The following is an 18,954-nucleotide window of genomic DNA, read 5'->3' as shown; positions in this document are numbered from 1 at the left end:
GTTGTACGGGTAAAAATGCAAAATTGTTTGTTGAACAGAAAACGGAACGAAAGTGTCATTCCAATGTGTAAATCCACACTTTGACGACATTAGTAATAACTAATATTTTACCTGGGCTCTATGTTTGGTCTGTTTAGTTGTCCAAAAAATCATCAAGTTTTGGCAGCAACATTGCATCTACAGTGTATATAAACGTCACATTACACAAGTACTTTTTGTTATGTATAGTTGTGAAGTCTATTGCTAACGTTCGATAGGCGAATAATTGTAATTTCTCTGGTTACACTTTACCTAATGTTCGCTCTATTTTCCTGGCTTGGTTCCTGCAACACAAGAGTAAAAACTTCCATGTTAGTTAAAATCTTAATCAGACTGAAATTTCCGGCAAATTTGTATATACGATTTATGGTGTATCAAAGATTTTACTGATGTAACATAGATCATATCGAGTTAACGCAGTAAACACTACTATTACCTTTGTGTTATTATTATATGTAATTGATTGAGAGCTTGGTCGATGTCATCACGCCCAAAGCCGAACCAATCTTTTTTACCCGATACATCAGTCACAAGAATAACAGCAAAAATGAGAGCGCAAAAGAAAATCTTGTTCATGACTTCGCTTGATATCTTGCCACAACTCACAATCAAAATTCAGTTGAACATTATACAAACAACGTGGGACGTTCTTTAAAGAACTGAAAATTTTGATTTTTAGAACGATTGAAGAAAAGAAAAATCCATTGCCCTCTATTTAGCCTGTGACAGGATAGAAGGAAACGAAGATGTATTTTTGTTTGGTAGCGGAATTAGCAGATGGAACGAGATGGAAAGACGCCTGAATACTGTATCCTGTTTCACGACTAAAAGTTGGTATGTGAGTTTCTCTTTCATTCTCTCTGTAACGACCGCTAGGTGCGCAGCCTGGCCCTGCGCCGTTCGTCACACTAGGTAACCCTTTTTGTAAAACGCGCCCGTCCTACAGCCTGTCCTCCAAGACGTCTCACTCTTGCATAAGCAACGAATGATCTTGTTCAACGATAAAAGGCAACGCTGACGACTAACAGCAAGGCGACAACGTCAATAGCAACGGCAACGGTTTTTCTGTAACCACAAATAACATACATAAGTACACATTATGACGTCATAGCGATAACTACACAATAAGCAGTTTTAGCAGTACACACAACACAAGGTTTCAAATTAAATCTACATTAATCGGTCATATTTTACATTAGATTACTTCCAAATTACTTGTAATAAGTCCTGTTACGGTTAGAATACACATTAACACAAGTTAAACACAAATCAAATAAGAACATAAAACATACCAACTGTTGGGTAACCAGGGCTTTACTAGCACGCGGCTAGAGGTTCCACAACTGACAATTCAGCATTTTGGCTATTGTTCTTAACATTTACAGTTTCACTATAAACAAAATAGAACACAAGAAATTAGGATAAATTCACTTAACTTGACTGCAAATGAATATTTCAAATTTCAATACGTCACGAATAAAGGAGAACTTAAATCAGCCAAGCGGAACAAATAATTCTCGCTGTAACACCATAGATAACTTAATTCAAGTTATCTATGGTAACACTCTTTCTTACTTTTTCTCTCTTTCTCTTTAGTGCAGAGGAGTTAGGATAACGCCTGCATTCCGTATCCTGTTCAACACTTATGCCCCGTAAACTGAGGTTGTTTGTTCTTCAGTCATCATCGTTTTTTTTTTTTCTTCACGGCACGTGGTGAGTCAAAAACTTTTCAATTTTTTGAAATGTAAGTTATATTTTGTACAAAGTTCAAAGATTTTCTCACAATCCCGGTATCAGGCTGTATGCTTGCCTGTGGGGAAAAGGGATGGATCCATTGGTGGGATTCAACCGGTTCGCACCGGTTCTACAGAACCGTCTCACGAAATTTTAGGAGATCAGCGAACCGGTTAACTTTACTGGTTACTGCCATGGATTTTTGGAACAGAACTGGCTAAAAAATATGACTATTGTGATAGAACCGGCTGACAATAATTTTGAATCCCACCACTGGAGGAATCATGTTCCATGTACAACTTAACAACGCTTAAAAGACACTAAAATTGATACCGAAGTTTCTTGGGAAAACGGAAATTATAGTCACTTCGCTGCTGGTGAATGAAGATTCATACCATTTAGTTTGATTTCGTTTACACGTACGTGCTTAAAAGCATAGAACAAAAGTTTTTAACAGAATAACCCTGACATCTATTGAAACGAATTTAATGTTTAGGCTTTATTTAGGTCACGTGCTTTAAAACCATGAGTTTCGGACACCGGTTTGGCTAAGTGTAAAGTAATCGAATCGTTTTGCAAACTTGATTTCCTGTTCTCATAAGCTAATGTGTTGTTTGCGACACGACATTAAGCGATGTTACTTTACTGTTTCATGTGTTCTCATGATTCAATAACTATTGGAAGTCCATATACAGTGTCGTTGTTTCCACACTAATTCGTGTTACCGGTTTCCTGATTGGCTTTTGCGTAAATATTTGTGCGATTTATTGCAGCGGATATTTAAAATAAATAAAATGTGTTTGTTAGAAGTATTTTGTGATAAAATTGCAGTACAAATGTGTTTTATGTTATTTGTAATAAAAGATGTTTTATAAACTTTTGTTGTGCCGTAATCCGTAGTTAACATTCATCAGGGAATTTCCCCAAAAAATTCCCATCTAAAAATGCCGGCGGCATGAACGAGACCAGGGCAAACCGCGGAAAAAAGGCTCCAGCAAACATACGAAACATCGCATATCTTCAGTTCTGACCTGTTACTGGAAAAAACAAACTGCAGAAAACTTTTATTGCTGTCAATACGACTATGTCTACCAACAAGCTCATATGCTATTGGTTGTTTTGCATTGGGTTTGTGGTAAGTAAAGTTGCGATACAAACAAGCTTTAACGATGTCTTCAAAATTCGCGTACTTTTCTTTTGTTGTAAATAAACATTTACGTGCTTAAGTTTGTTTTTAATTTTTTAGCTCTTTTGCAAATCCAGGTAGTGTGTTTTAGTTTCTATATTTTAGTTAGGTTGTCTGCATGAGAACAGAATCTTTGATAAATGGTTCTACTTCTAGATATGTATGCAAACGTTTTGCAGTTTAATAAAATAGTTTTTCTGGTTATTTTACTTTTGTTTGTTTTTAGTGTTACTCCTGGCAAATTAGCTGATTTTTTTGTAGCCAAAATGTTTGTCCAAACAGAAAACACAAAATGACACAATTTAATAACTCACCTGTTTACTGCTTTCGGTTACAAAGAGACAGTTAGCTTTTAACTTTTTTTCTGCAGGATTTGTTTGCAGTCAGTATTGTATTTCCACTTGTTCCTCAACATGCTAAAGAATTAGGAGCAAGTCCAAGTCTTATTGGTTTATTTGGGTCCATTTATGGAGCAATACAACTTTTTTCCAGTCCAATCATTGTAAGTAAATTGTTTTATTTTGTATGCCATTTGCTTTCTGCCATTACTTTTGTAGTGTTTTGTATAACAGGTACGTTATTTTTTATTAATAATACTTTTTCTAATGTTAAACCGACAACTTAACATTTTTCAAAAGGGCCACCTAGGTGATGATCATGGCAGGATAAAAATACTTTTCTTGTGTCTAATGGTAGCAGCTATTGGATATGGTACATCTTCTTTGTGTGTTTATTCTTTGCTTCTTCTCTCCCTACTTCGCTTTGTTGCTGGTATCTTCAAGCACACACAAGATCTTTGCAGGTAAATACGAATAGTGTAAGCTGTGTAACATAGTTCATGTTTCTTAGTGTTTGGGCCTGTAAACTACAAAGCAGTGTTATTAAAACAAAGCTAAGTTTTGTGTTTTTAATTTTTTAAGAAACTTTTTGCAGAGGGAAAGTTTATTTTTAAAGAACTTTTGTTTTTGTGCCACATTCCATACTATGTTATATTTTGTTACGTCAAGGTACACATAAACAAAATACTTTACAGAACATATTAGTTCTGTTAAAAAGTGTGTTAACTTTTACAGAAATTGTTTAGCGGATTATTCCTCTGTTGGAGAGAAGACAAAGTCTGTTAGCCAATTCAATGCATTATCCAATATTGGATTTATTATTGGGCCATCAATTTCGGGTCTTGTATCAAAATGGCTTGGCCTTGCATCAGCAGTATCTCTGTGTTTTCTTTTATGTGGAATATTGTTCATTTTAAATGGTGCAATTGTATGGTTTGTAATTTGGCCACTGTCTGAACAATCAACCACTGAAAAGGGTGTTACCACCAAAAAAGCAGAAGATAAGGAGAAGAGTTTATGGGATAAAATGAAGGGCATTGATTGGAAGGTACATCTCATTACCGTAACTTCATTTCAGAAATGCATTTGGAGCAAAATTTGTTTTACATTTTAAAGATAAAGTAAAATATTTTAACATTCAATTTTTGTTGTTGATTATTTCAAAATGCCAGCCAAAATATTTCCTAGTCTAATGTTTCTTGACATCTTTATTTGCCCAAAATGTTGTGTCCAACATTTACATTGATACTGTGTATAAGTATACTGTTCGACTAAAATTTAATTGCAATTTCACATGTTGTATACTTTTATACAGGTTCATCAAGGCCTATTCATCTCTCGGTTTCTATTTGCCCTTGCTGTTCTGTTATACAGATCCTCATTCATTCTCGGTGTCAATCAGTTATACGCAGATCTTACATCTGCAGATGTTGGGTACTTGGTATCATACAATGGATTCCTTGGGTTTGTGTTTGGAATTATAATTGGATGGGTCTCTGTACATCAAATATATGCAGGAAATGAAGAAAAACTGCAGGTATTTTGACCGAATAGGCTGGTTTAAATCTATTATTGCTATTTAGTGCAAATGGGTTTTTCATTTTTTTATTATTTACCTTTAATGATGAATAAATATCAACAAGCTGTCCTTGACTATAAAGTGCACAAACTGTGGGGTAAAATACTTTATAAGTCAAGGCTTACGAATAAATAAATCTGGTTCGATATTCCAAAAATGATACTGCATTCCAAAGACTTTTACGCATCGTGTAATAATTTTTGCAGATGCATGCATCCATAATGATCCCTATTGGATTTCTTATTATATCCCTTTCTCCCAATGTTATCATGTTGCTAATTGGCCTGGCATTCTTGTCTGTTGGCACCACATCCTCAAGAGCTTGTGGTGTCGTTCTCACAACCAAGCGCTCAAAACCTGATGAGGTAACAGTTTAATAGTTAAATTTATAACCGGAAGTTTTAATTTAGTACATTATTAATTGATATAGGACTTATAAGACTAAGTGACATGCTTTTCTTCACAGGCAGGAAAACTTCTTGGTTTTAGTTCTTCTATGATTTCTGTCGCACGCTCTGCAGCTCCCTTAGTGGCAGGAATTGCTCAGGAATTTTCCTTTTCTGCTCCAGCGTTAATATCCCTAAGTTTATCAGTAGTTGCTTTGTACGTTTATTACCACAAAGTGTTCATGCAACCTAGACCGAAACCTCATTTACACTCCGATTGAATGATACCCCAAAATAAGACTTGTTTCAACGTACTGTAATGTTTTTATGTTTTAGCTTTTGCATTCAGCTGAGCAAAAACGAGATGTGTACCAATATTTGATTTGTCGAATTTATTCGAATCGGCCATTTTGCAAAGATTCGGTTTCTGCCGAATAATACGACTTCGCGTGACGTCATAAATGATTGGGTTGATTGGCTGAATTTATTCGGCAAACCCGCCGAATATTCGGTTTCGGTCGGGAACCGAAATTTAGCCGATTCGGTACATCTCTAGCAAATTCCCCAGCTACGCAATCTATGATTAGAAATCTATGACAAACCGATCAATTTACGGACTCTATTAAAATGCCGAATTAATGTAAGGCTTCGTGCAAACGCAATCTATTCCACTCAATGAATATTTTTTTTTTGCTGTACTACTGACATGGATAACAACCAATTAACTCAAAACGCGCAATTTACTGGGCAAAACACAATCGAATCTAAGATAGTTAGGTAAATTGTTGTTTTGTAAATTAGATCGTTGCAATAGGATGCGTTTACATGAAGCTAGAGTGCGTTACTAGGCCTAGTTTGCGTAGACAGGTAGGTAGCCTACTAGAGCCTTATTGTGTTTTAATGCACATAAAATTTTCCTAATTTTTTTCCTTGTCTACCTACAAACATTTTGTAACCTTTATTCATTATATTTTACGCCATAGCCGATTCGTTCCGTTTGTCACATTGACATTTATTGTGCTTTAAAGTAACAGTGGCGTAAAACCAGTTTATGAGAATTGTAAAAACGAGTTCGAATAAAGATTGTAGCGTAAACCTCGGTACCACTGTATGTGCTATGTATCATACCAAAACAGTTGTTTTCTGTTTTACAAGAAGGACCTTATCCGATGTCGTGTATTTCCTTGTCGTTTACCCGCTTTCTTGTTTTTCTGCCATATGGGATTTCTAGCACGGAGTTTTAGTTTTAAAGAAAGCATTGCGTTTGACTGTGTGGAGTTTTATTTTTCGCACCGCAAACCAAAGTACGATTCCGTTTGTGTTTTATGTTGTTACCGGTAGGCCTACCTGTCTATGGTGACAGTGTTTCTAGTTATTGCATAGATGCCAGTTTTGGGCGACTTGCTTGCTTTTCACCGTCTAAAAATAGAATATGAAAAGTCAGTTTAAGGCAGCAATCCGTCTCTCCAATTTCAGTTTACAAAAAACTAAAGGAAACGCAAGGCAAACGTACTTTTTTTTTACCTGTCGGCCTTTTTTTTATTAGCATAAAAAATACATACACAAAAAGAAAGGTGAACGAGCGATAAAAGAAATCGCACTTCGGTAGGTAGCGAACGAAGCATTAAAGACCTGCCCATTTTGATTTATACATCGGAAGTTTCTTGCTGTTTAAAGCCGCAATGTATTCAGAATTCTTGACTGATTTTACTGTGTGGTAAAATAATGAAAGTCTAGGAAGTATTTTCGCGTACTTACAACAGTAAATTACAAAGCGTGCACACAAAAGTAAACAGTTCAATAATTTAGATTCGTTAACTGCACCAAATAAGGCGTAGCCTACACAGGATTAACATCAAGGGAAATTAAAAATTTCGCTGAGATCCATGCAAAGACCTCTTCCCAATAGCTCTGCACACAATTACACTTACAAAATATATGGCTCATCGTTTCAGCTTCACTTTCACAGAAAACACATTGGTCTGTATCTGTAACACCAAATGAATACAAAACATCGTTGGTCACAACGGCACGTAAATTCAGTTTTATCTGAAGGGAGCGCAATTTTGTTTCCATTGTCGAATTGTAGTTGATTTGGTACAGTTTTTCCCAATGGATTGTATTTGAAGCAAGACTCAAATCGCGTTCCCAGCTTTGTTTTTGTTTTTCAGGGAGAACCGTCGTGTAGTTTTTAAGTTTGGTATAAACCGCTTTGGGAGAGTCAAATGTTTGAAAGAACTCGTTGCACAAATTTACCAAACTTGGTTTTTCGCCGGAGTCATCATTTGTTCGATCCCAATTTGGTGGCAGCGCGGCTATCATTTTAATAAAGTTTTTGAATTCGTGATTGTTTGGCGTAAAATTGAATTTTGTCGCCAATTTAGCGTATGATAGATATTCTCCTGCATTATCTAACAAATTGGAGTGATCCAGAATCCCGGCGTTAATGAGCGATTTTAAATAAAAGGTTCGAGATTTGAGGGAACGGTTTTGCTGGCCCACAGCGATCTAGTATAGGCAAACGTACTTAACCACTGGTTCCCAAACTGTGGTACACGTACCACTAGTGGTACGTCAGGGCTTTTCATGTGGTAGGCGAGTAGCTTTCTTTGAGCTTTAATTTAGCCACATCAAGAATTGCTGCTCAACTGACCCAACTGATCAGCCCTGTTTTTGCAGAACCAATGTCTAGGACGTTTTTTAGGAATTGCTAACGTGCTGGTTTTATAAGTTAGCTAGTGTAGTCAAGAAGAACTCTTGATCTACCCATTCAAACAAAATTTAGGTGGTACTCAACGATAGAAAAGGTCGCCAGGTGGTACGCAATCAGTATAAGTTTGTGAACCACTGTACAAAACGGATACTACCTAATTTTTTGCGATTAAAGTGTATGTTTAACGCATAACTTTTTTACAGTGTGGGAAACAACAGAGCATGAAATGTTAAAAATAAATTTTACAAAATTACCCCGCGGAACATAGAAATCAATGCCGCTGCATTATTTGCATAAAAAACGCGCTCGACTTAGAAAACTGCAAACATTTGGTGCTAAACAATAACATTTGCCAGCAGATTTTGGTTTAAGAATGTATTTTGGTGCTTAATCATCTTCAATATGGAGCAGCCACAGACATCACTGTTTGACGAGAAAAAAGTTGTACAAGAATTCTGTGATTTACTGGAATGTTCAAAGGAATTGTTCAACGGTTTACGGTAAGCATATGATTATTGGCCAGTGACAAAGTAAACTTTATACAAACTGTTCTTACTTTTTCATTACAAAGCTTGTTGAGACTGTAAAGTACATTTTGTTGTTTCACTTTATGTCTGAGTTAAGTGTTTTACCTTTTAAATGCAATCAACCAAACAAATTGAATTTTTTTCAGTTATCATAACCTCTTTTGTGCATGCATGGATCATGTTTAGAATATTATTGGGGTTTAGCATTAAACTTTAATGTTTTAAAAGCCATAGCAGTTTCAGTTTTTTAGTAAGCGAATCAAACTCAACTAAACTATTAGCTTTGGCAAAAGGAACTCACTTGTTGTGTTATTGGATCATTTTGTAAAAGAAAAGCTATTTATGCCCATTGTCGTGATTTTGACGAGTGTTTTATGGAACACATGTCAAACAAAAAAGGAACACCTGACAATCTTTCACAGAACATGTTACTCAGAACACTGGTTAAAAATTGTCTAATGGACCTAATATTCCAGACATTGGAAGGGTTTTCAGAGGTTGTTTACAAAAACATAATTTTTCCCTAAATTGATAAGGTGCCACAGAAGTTCCGGGATTATAAAAAATGTTCTGGTCATAAAAACCAACACGGAATTTATGAATTTTGCAAACTATTTAGGCCAGATACTTTACCCTCATCTAATAGAGCTGAGTTTTATGCAGAAAATACTGAACGTTTCACCCTGACCTAATTGTTGCACTGGTCAGGTGGTGTATTCAACAAAGTTATCATTAAACCGGTTTGGTGCGAGACAAAATACTGGTTGTTATAAAGAATTTATAATTTTGCCTAAAGAACTTTAGCAAAAAATACAAGTTCTTTTAAGCAAGAAGTATTTTTGTTTTACTCCTGCTGTTTGCCAAAAAAATATATTAGTAAGTTTAAAGTTTGCCTTCGTAGTTTACAGCTCAATGTAAATGTTAATTTATCCATTTTTAGTGATTTACCACAATATGGACAGCGACATTGGCAGCCATATTTCGCTCGAACATTTGAAACATACACCAAGTTATGGAAATTTCAACAAGAAAACAGGTTGGCAACTGATAATTGCGTTAAAATAAATAATGCATAAGTGTCTGTCTGTTCGGAACATATATATTTATTTTAAAACGTCTTACTGTTATAAAAACAACCCATTTCTACACATTTTAGGGATGTTTTGCTTTAAGATAATAAGCCTACATATATAAAGGTAATAAGTGTTAAGATTGTCATACAGTTGTTTTAGCAAATGTCAGCCTCTCCAAAGGTTTATAAAAAGGTTTTTGGCCTAAAACTAAACAGTTTATTGCAATTATATTATTAAAGTGTTTTGTTTTTTATCTGAACAAACATATACACCATGTTAATAACACGTTAGCATGGTTTAAATCAGTGCCGGATTAAGGGTCTGCTGGCCTGTAGGCACATTTTATAAGAGGCCCGAAAATCAGGGTTACCAACTAAAAAATTTATTAGTGTTGCAAATCAAAAAAGTGAATTATTAGTGTTGCAAATCAAAAAAGTGGCCTGGATTTTTGACTGGCCTGTAGGCACGTGCCTACTTTGCCTAATGGTTAGTCCAGCACTGGTTTAAATAACTGCTGTTGTCTTTTTACAAACAACAAATTAAAGTAAATATGCTTTATTTTGTTATTTCTTTTGTAGAGCTATCCTTGACACTGTGTACAACTTGAAGCGATGGCAGATTGGGGAAATTGCGTCCAAAATTGGTCAACTTTACTACCATTACTAGTAAGTTAAGCCTCTTCGAAATATTGGTTTGTGTAAGCAAAGTTAGTGTGTTCATCTATTAATTTACAGAATACAGTTCGGACAACGTGTTGTTTTAGACCTGGGTTTCATCAAATACTTCTATTTTGCTTTATCTTGACTTGTTTGCAGTTTAAACAAAGTTGACATTCATCCTCAACTTCAATTAGTAAATTAAATGTTACAAACAAATAATGTTGTTGATTTTCTGTGTATAGCAGTGGTTTTTAACTTTTTATTATTGTAACCCCTGAGATCTCAGATCAGTCTGATGATATTTAAATGAACCCTTTCAAAAAATCAAAAACTACAATTATTGACTATGACATCACCAAATAATGATGCAACAAAACCTAAAAAGCCCGTACAATGTATCATATCTCCTTTGGGGGTAATTACACACAGGTTAAGAACCAACTGGTCAATGGCATGCTTTGTTTTTATTTTTGCAAAAAGTTCAGATGTAGAGTTGTGTTTTGATGCATTTAAAACCAGTGTTTCATACCGGAATGGAACAGAACGTTATACCGGAACGACATAAATAATTTTTGGCTCAAATACTGGAACGAAATACTGAAATAAAAATTATTCAAAATTCCGGAACGGAACGAAATACCGTTATATTTTATTCCGGTATTTCGTTCTGGACATTTGACATGAAACAATTGCTGAAAATTTTGCGCCGTTAGGATATAATAAAAATTGAGGCTCTTACAATTTACATCCGTTTGACCATTATTGACAAATGTTATGTGACGTAACAACTACCGACAATAATTCTTATGTGTTGCAACTTTCTTTCTTTTTTCGCTTAATAGTTGTAAAGACCCCAAAGAAATGTTCTTGTTTTCAGACCGAAATACCAAAAATACCGTTATATTTTTATTTCGGTCAGACTGGAACGAAATGAAAATATCGGTCCAGAATGAAATAACGAAATAAATAATTTGCTCAGAACGAATAATGTAATTAGGTTTCGTTCCGTTCCGGTATGAAACACTGTTTAAAACTATATTATACATTTTTTTCAGTAGGTTTTACATGAACGTTTTTAAAACTGTCAAACACTCCTTTTATTACAGCTTAAGAACAAGTGAAACAAATTACCTAAATGAAGCATATCAATTCTACACAGCTATAAGAGCTCGCAATTACTACAAAAATGTTACACAAGAAACGTAAGTTTACCAGGTGGAAATTTCAAAAACATGTTTACACTTTAGGCCGCTTTTTTGTAGCAATGCTTGGCTTTTTTTGCCTTTTACTAAACAGGATTTGAAAAGATGTATTGGGTTAAAAAACAAGATGAGGTCATTCCACTTAGGATTTGGTAATTTGAACTTTTTGCATCTCGTATTCATAAATAATTAATGGCACTCGATTGGGTCAATAAGATTTTGTCTATTTTTCTTTCTAATGTCTAAAATTCTTGATTTATAATAGACTTGTGTTTTCGGCATTTGTTTATATTTAACTTTAATTGCAACTTTAATTTTCTTACATCTCTAAGTGTGTTTTTAATTTGTTGATTATCAATGGGATTGAAAAAAAGAATAAAATAGATGTATATTTTCTTGCTAAACCAAGTAAGACTGTTTTTGGTTGTTACTGTACTTCAATTTTTGTTTGTTTATTTTAGCCCTGATCTCATTTTGAAGAAGCATCGATACTATGCAAGATTTATTGTAGTGTGTCTGCTCCTCAACTACAAACAAGACGTGCATGATCTTGTAACGGTATGTTTATTTAACACACACACAAAAAAAGTACAAAACAATTTTTATTCAAACATTTAAGAACTTTCTTACTTTTATTTCCAACATAATTTTCTGATTATGATATATACTGTCAATAATACTTGGTGTCTACAATAAGTTGCTTTGAAATCTTTCTATATTTTCCAAAAAGTTATCCTAAATTTGTGAAATCTTTGAACCCCAGTAAATCTAATAGAAGGTTTTTCTGAGATGATTAAATTTTACCTTTAGGATTTCGCCCGTCAAGTGGAAAACAATAAATCAATATTACAAGAAAATGAGGAGTTGGAATGGAGCCAAGTTGTCTTGGAAGTTAAAGAGTTCTTGGACGTAAGCCAAAAAACAGATTAATCCATTTTCTAGAAAATTCTTCTAAACTTAGTTATACATTGTGATTTATATATATTTTATTATGCAGTCTGACCCTGTCCAAGTGCTGAAAGCTGAAACTTATCAAAAATGTGACATACAAATGAGATTATTACCTTCAAGTCTTCCTGCTTCTGAGAAAGGTAATCCTTACCTTCTGCCAATGTATAAAATTATTTATTTCTAAGACTGCAACCTTTATCAATATTTTGTTTTATTTTATTGACAGTAAATGCCTACAAAATCCTTTTCTATGTCACTGTTTTGCTTTTTTACATCAGTTTTTTTTACAGGTGTCCAAACTCGAATTACTTTGGGCGACGCCATCATAGTAGGAAACTCTCCTTCACAACTAAAATTCTCAGAGCTGACAATTGACATGTTTAGGATGGTCCAGGTTTGACACTTTTACTTAAACTTTGTTTGAATATCCTAGCTGTTCCCATGCAAAACAAAGCAATAATTGAAACACATTTACTGTTTTGTTTCTTTTGAAGTTGTTTAAGTTTAAATTTAAATAACGCCATTTAAAATAATTGCATTTGACTTAAACTTTGTTGAGGCATAAGATTTTTTTCTGAACTATCACCCAGTTAACTATTTAGTTGGAAGTTGTTCAGTTTTCTTCTGCATTATTTATTTATTCAATAGTGGTTTGTATGTTGGTGTCTTGTTACCTATATGTGTCCTTGTTGTCTTGAATTAATAATGCAGTGTAATCTATACTTCTAAGTTCAATATTTTTGCTCTTTCACAAGGCATTAGAGAGATCTCCGGGGAGTCCAAGCCATACAATGGAAAAAATCAATCCAGCACAGGTATATAACACACTGGTGTATTTCCCCATCACATCATAAAAGCTGTAAGTTGTTTTAAATCAATATTTTTTCTTAGGAAACTTCTGAGCGGTTGCTGAAAAGAGAAAACCCCCACAAATATCTGTTATACCGGCCAACATTTTTTCAGCTTTATACGTTTTTGTGCACAGCTATTAAGGTTTGTGAATGACCTAACAAAGTAAATTGCTATTGCTAAAAAGTTTAAAAATTGGATTAACCGTTTAAAAACAACCTAACCAAATGCATTTGCCATCATTTTGTGATACAAATTGACACACAGTTTAAATTTGTATCACTACATACTATTTTTATAAACTCATTAGCATGCACATCTGTGTCAAACTCTAGAGAAGTAATTCTCAACCTTTTTGCCTTTGCGGACCCCTTTTGGTACTGTCAAGCTAATCGCGGCCCCTATGAAGTTTTTGGTATTTTTTGTCCTTTTTTATTAACAAGCAACCCAAAAAAGGTGCAGAATATACCAATTACCAACCATGTTTGGTCCAGGACCAAAATTTCAATCACTTTGACTCGGCTGCGACATCGGAACTCAATAATAAAGAGCCATTACAATGTGATGTGACGTTGTTTGCCACTGAAAATTTACCTCTGTTGCATCACAATGGGGTTAAAATGTCACAATGCATTTTGGTTTGTCGCCTATGAAGAACGATTTTGCAAGTTTCATGCTATTTTTAAACACTGAAACATATTTTTTAAATAGTGCTTTATCAATATCGTTGTCTGCAAAATTAGGTAGTTGTCGTGGACCCCCTAAAAACGCTTTGTGGACCCCCGGTTGAGAACCACTGCTCTAGAAGTTTTGCCTGTTTTAAACACCAAGTTCACTTATGTAGCATCCTTTAAACATAGTTTACACTTGCAGGAGCTTCCACCAGCTCATGCACTCCTTCTTTACTTGTCAGCACACGGAAGCAAAAATCGATTAAACAAGAATGTGGAAATTAATGAAGAGGGTAAGGATTTGAAATTAAGCTAACATTTTAAGTTGTACCAACCCAAGTACCTAATGTCAAGTTTAGTTATTCCAAATTCTTCTGTAGCCTAGCAGTTAAGATGTTAATCCTATTTGTAAATTAAAAATAACTTTGGTACATTAGGCTTAGTAAACACCAGAGTTTTGACTTGGGGTTCCCAACCTTTTTACGCTACTGGACCACTTGGACGCTCTTTACTGCCACGCGTACCACTTTTTGCAGAACAACTAGTTTGATCGAATCATATTTTATTCCTAAGAATAATATTGACCTACTGAAATAACACTAAAGCACCACAACTAAATTTGATGAGATTTTTGTTTACTGTCCACCAATTGGTCAACAAAACCAGATAAACAAAATATAAAGCTGTGAATCCAGTTTTTGTGAAAAACGCAGAAGCTACTCCACTCGCATACCACCTAAAAAACCTTCACCAGTGGTACACGTACCACAGGTTGGGAACCCCTGTTTTATGGCCTATGCACTGCGTAACATTGACAAAATGGTTGGATATGGAGTAAAGTTAGAGAAGCCAATAACAATGCCACAATATACATCAGCTTACATTGTGCTATAAAACTATTTTTTAGATGGTTATGAACTTGGAGGTGTGATAACGAATGACCGAAAAGATGAAACTAACACAAGAAAGCAAACGACGTTAAAGAACATGCATTGGTAAGTGTAGGTGACAATTCACGTCTTTTCATGTCAAGTGACAATTTCAGTTAAACACATTTTGTCTTCATGCATATTTCCTTTAATTGCATGGAAATCATGAATCCGGAACATTAGGCTTTTTTGGTAAGAAACTACCCTGTGTAATAACATATGGTAGTGGTGTATGGCTTTCGATACTGATTGGCTAAACAAAGTCGACAAAATTAGACTAAATAAAATCAGTTATATATCACTGTAAATTGTGATTCTTGGTCAGTGTTTCCCAACCTGTAAGTCGCGACCCCAACTGACAATTTGCCTGGGGTCGCATAAAACAGTGGTTTTCAACTTGTTTTAGGCAATGGACCACTAGCCCCAATGAAATAAACCCATGGACCACTTCATTGTTGAGAAAAAAAATACTGTAAATGTTAATACTACTATTTTTTCCTTGGAGTCACTGCTACTTGACAATTGTTATCTAGGGGTCACGGCAGCAGAAAGCTTGGGAACCGCTGTTCTACGTGTATTCTTAAGTCATAGAAAAAAAAACACAAGACACATTAAACTGCTCAGAAAAAAAATCATACGCTATAACTGAACTGAAACGATTTAGATGTTAACTTTATACAATCCATAGGTATCCTTTATTCAAAAGGTTGCATTTGGCCTGCAAAGCGCTTGTCATAACGCATACACTACGCACCCCCTGAAATAACGCAAACACTACGCACGGTGTAAAGTATTTTTACCGCACATTTGGTTGAATGTGAAAAATGTTCCTTGCACCAGGGGAAAAGTGTTACAAACATTCTGCATTGCGAATTTAAATTTCATGTCGAATAAAACATGTCAACTTTTCCGTAGTTTGCATCCTGCCGATCTCTATCCATTTCTACGAAAACCGATGATGATAATTGTGGATAGCGACAATTCGAAGGCTTTCTCAATGTTACCCAACCTGTTTGGTCAACCTGTGATATGCCTCATGGCCCCAGAAGAACTACCAAACTCAATCAAAGGTAACTTTCGAGGAGGCGCAAATCGTAATAAATCTGTCAATATCATACTGAGCATTGTTCTTCTAAAACTGGGACAAAATTTACCAAAAAACACCTTCATGGTAAACTTTGAATTTGTTTAAAATAATTTGAATTCCCCCACGGCGAACCCGCCCAAAGGCCGAATGATAAGCACCGTTGCCTGCCTCGTATGTAGTTCAACATTGTTTAGCTAAGATAAATATATGCCTATTGGGATCAGCGATCCCCTACTACGAACCTGATAAGCGCAAGGTAGGCAACGGGATTTGTGATTCGAATTTTGACTGGTTTACTACTGACCCTGTGTGGCTCAGTTGGTAGAGCGCGAGTCCCGGAAAGACTTCGAATCCCACCGCAGGCTATATTTTTCTAGCATACGCCTTGCCATGTGGCAATGCTGCCTGATTCGGTATAATGTGTTCAATGGACCTGCCGTACTATGAACAACAATTCTTAGGATTAATGTACCTTTTGTACATCAAAAATGCTACCCTAATCTAACTCATATTTCTATATCAATGTAGAATGTTTTGTTGCAGAGCAATTCAGCCAGGGTCGTCTCTTGACCTGTTTCTTATATTCCCCACTTATGGCATTCCTGCAAGTTTGTGGTTTTGACCAAACAAGCGACCGTTTGTATGAAACCTGCTCACAAGTGATATCAAAGGCACTCCAGGAAATACAAAGATCTTACTTGCGGTCTAGAACGATAGGTCAGTGTTGTTTGGAAATTTCTGCTGTTTCTTGTGGGTCTGTAGGGCTAGGCGTCATTATTGTTACGTCATATACCAATGAAGTCAAAATGACAAAAATATATCGATGGTTTGCAACAGTAGGCTTCATCATCGTTACGTCATATATACCAATGACGCCATATGCCAATGGGATTGTAGCTATTTGACGTCATAATATTCCAATCGAAAGGTTGAACTCATTTGGATTTGGTTCGTAATGATGTATAGAATGGTGCGTGCAGAATTGTTGGATTGCAGCGCTAGACGCCCTTATTGTTACGTCATACACTAAAGATGTCATAAAAGTCTCCACCGAAAAGGGCCAAACTCAATTAGATCTTGTTCTAATCTAAATGGACTGTAAGTTTGTGTGAACAGATTTGTCGGTTGCAAGGCAACATTTTAAAAAACGCACATGTTCTAAATACACTCATATTACCCAATTTTTGCTTTAAAGTACCGTATATTCCAAACACAATATTTTTGTATTCTACACAGATCACAGTTTCCTTCAGTTTTTTGGTGACGATTTTCTTCGACTGATTTTGCTGAGGTTCGCTTTTTGCTTTTGCACTTTAAAGTTACACAGAGCTTACAAGGTACACAGTTTGTATTCATTCACTCTCAGTACCAATAAAATATGTTATATTTGTAGTATGTATTATACTATTTTGTTTGTAGTATATTACATACTAACCCACCAGTCGCATGAAGTAAATTTTACAAACTTACAAATCCAGAGTTAAAAAAAACAGCATATTAACAGTACATTAGTATATTACACTCAAGTAAATGAAAGCTTTTAATATTCAAATGGCTTTGGATATATGCTGAAGATGCGTACTTGCGTGAAATATATATGTCTTCTTATGCAAGAATATATATCTGTGAGAATATATAAGGCGACCATGGGCGCCGGCAGAAAATTTCACAAGGGGGGTCAAATTTTGTGCCCCTACGTGCCGGCGCCCATGGCGACTGGCGTTTTCTGACTAATTGATATTTACGTTATGCTGGTTTTGTATTCAATTGTTTTGGTTTGATGAAAGCATAACACAACTAAAATACAATGTTGAAATCGGTCTTCGAATGATAGTAACAACTCTTCGAATGACAGTAACAACGACTTGAATTTGCTGAAGTAATGACTTACTGATTTATTTCCACAACTCTGTGTAAAGATTTGTTTACATACTATAACTAGTTGGTTTTCACCTGTTTACTACATCACTTGTGGTTTTACTTTGCGCAGTTTTAGATTGTTACGTCAAAGAAAGTTGCGCCGACGTTGGATTTCTAACTTAATGCTGATTGTTTTTGCCACTAGGATTCCAAATTTCACCCTAAGTCGTGTCCAGTTTTACCTGAAGAAGATTTTGTTGGCAATCCGGCAATTAACAAAGCGATTGTGGACATGGCTGACGTTCTTGGTGTTCGAAGCTTGTTTTTGGAAACCAACCCAGCATAAAATTACTCTGTCATATCAGTTTTACCTTGTGCTATCTGTGTTCCATTTATTAGCCATATTTGTTTGTGCACTGTATGATTTCAGTTTGTCAAGTTTCTCACGTGTGTGCTATGGTTGTAATACAATCTGTTTCTTGTACAATGTCATAAAACAAACAAACAAACAAAGATATGCTAACTTGTGATATGACGGTGTCTTTGTGTGAACAAAATCACAAACAGAATCATGACAATTAAACCCAGTAGACAAAAACATACTGTTTCGTTTTTCCTTGCATATTGGGCAGGGCATATTTTCATCACCAAAAACGCATATACTTTTACAAATACTTTTTGCCAGATATCTAACGAATTTCAAGCAATCATAGAACAGTTTTTATAAATTAATGTTCTGATTTATGTTGCCACGGAGTTTCTATTTGTTTAAAATGGTTGTGCATTCTAACTGTTTCAAACATTCTAACAAGTAAAACAACGCAAAAAAATAAAAAGCAGAGGACAGTTGGACATCTTAACTGTCTTTTGAGGACAACTTATTTTAACATATCCTCGTAAAGAGGATGTATGCTTGACATAAAATTAGGTTTCATACAGACCAACGTTGGTTTGAAATTTAACATAAAAATGTGAAGTAGGCCTAGTTTATATTTTTACTAATGTTTCGTTTACATAAACCAGCAGTACAAAATACAAAACTAAAGAAACTCAACATCCAACAACTTACTCCGGACATATAAACGTTTTTCGTAAAAATTGTTATGAGTAACGTGGATTTTGTATTTGGCGCGATGCAGATTCTGCAAATGCAACTAGTGGCACTGATGCA

General features: G+C 35.2%; 2 protein-coding genes across 4 annotated transcripts; both read left to right on the top strand.

Moving 5' to 3' along the window:
- Positions 1-1,760: 1,760 nt before the first annotated feature.
- On the top strand, positions 1,761-6,530 carry LOC145205348 (solute carrier family 67 member A2-like). 2 transcript variants are annotated; one of them, XM_080078042.1, is made up of 7 exons: positions 1,764-2,908; positions 3,330-3,461; positions 3,598-3,761; positions 4,033-4,345; positions 4,613-4,834; positions 5,083-5,241; positions 5,343-6,530. In XM_080078042.1, the coding sequence occupies exons 1-7, from the start codon at positions 2,858-2,860 to the stop codon at positions 5,541-5,543; spliced, it is 1,242 nt and encodes a 413-aa protein (XP_079934168.1). In that variant the 5' UTR covers positions 1,764-2,857; the 3' UTR covers positions 5,544-6,530. The 2 variants fall into 2 exon arrangements, with proteins under 2 accessions (XP_079934169.1, XP_079934168.1); XM_080078043.1 differs by lacking the exon at positions 5,083-5,241 and having other exon boundaries at positions 1,761-2,908.
- A 1,719-nt stretch (positions 6,531-8,249) lies between these two features.
- Positions 8,250-18,313, top strand: LOC145205345 (protein SCAI-like). 2 transcript variants are annotated; one of them, XM_080078040.1, is made up of 16 exons: positions 8,250-8,475; positions 9,443-9,538; positions 10,154-10,240; positions 11,341-11,436; positions 11,898-11,994; positions 12,247-12,345; positions 12,434-12,527; positions 12,678-12,781; positions 13,143-13,202; positions 13,279-13,380; positions 14,110-14,200; positions 14,815-14,902; positions 15,752-15,906; positions 16,467-16,640; positions 17,160-17,260; positions 17,989-18,313. In XM_080078040.1, exons 1-16 carry the CDS (start codon positions 8,378-8,380, stop codon positions 18,127-18,129), a joined length of 1,683 nt encoding a protein of 560 aa, XP_079934166.1. In that variant the 5' UTR covers positions 8,250-8,377; the 3' UTR covers positions 18,130-18,313. The 2 variants fall into 2 exon arrangements, with proteins under 2 accessions (XP_079934166.1, XP_079934167.1); XM_080078041.1 differs by lacking the exon at positions 9,443-9,538.
- The last annotated feature ends 641 nt before the right edge of the window (positions 18,314-18,954 follow it).

The sequence above is a fragment of the Phallusia mammillata genome, chromosome 8 (assembly GCF_965637545.1).
Source record: "Phallusia mammillata chromosome 8, kaPhaMamm4.hap1.1, whole genome shotgun sequence".
Taxonomy (NCBI): domain Eukaryota; kingdom Metazoa; phylum Chordata; class Ascidiacea; order Phlebobranchia; family Ascidiidae; genus Phallusia; species Phallusia mammillata.
The sequence above is the reverse complement of the archived record's forward strand: the minus strand, read 5'-3'. Positions and strand labels throughout refer to the sequence as shown.

What these genes read in the sequence shown, in the direction of transcription:
- LOC145205348 (XM_080078042.1), top strand. Translation starts at nt 2,858, where the DNA reads ATGTCTACCAACAAGCTCATATGCTATTGGTTGTTTTGCATTGGGTTT. An exon ending in GAAATGAAGAAAAACTGCAG is followed by an intron (nt 4,835 to 5,082) that starts GTATTTTGACCG and finishes TAATTTTTGCAG; the next exon opens with ATGCATGCATCCATAATGAT. An exon ending in AGCGCTCAAAACCTGATGAG is followed by an intron (nt 5,242 to 5,342) that starts GTAACAGTTTAA and finishes TTTTCTTCACAG; the next exon opens with GCAGGAAAACTTCTTGGTTT.
- LOC145205345 (XM_080078040.1), top strand. Translation starts at nt 8,378, where the DNA reads ATGGAGCAGCCACAGACATCACTGTTTGACGAGAAAAAAGTTGTACAA. An exon ending in AAATTTCAACAAGAAAACAG is followed by an intron (nt 9,539 to 10,153) that starts GTTGGCAACTGA and finishes TTTCTTTTGTAG; the next exon opens with AGCTATCCTTGACACTGTGT. An exon ending in ACGTTAAAGAACATGCATTG is followed by an intron (nt 14,903 to 15,751) that starts GTAAGTGTAGGT and finishes ACTTTTCCGTAG; the next exon opens with TTTGCATCCTGCCGATCTCT.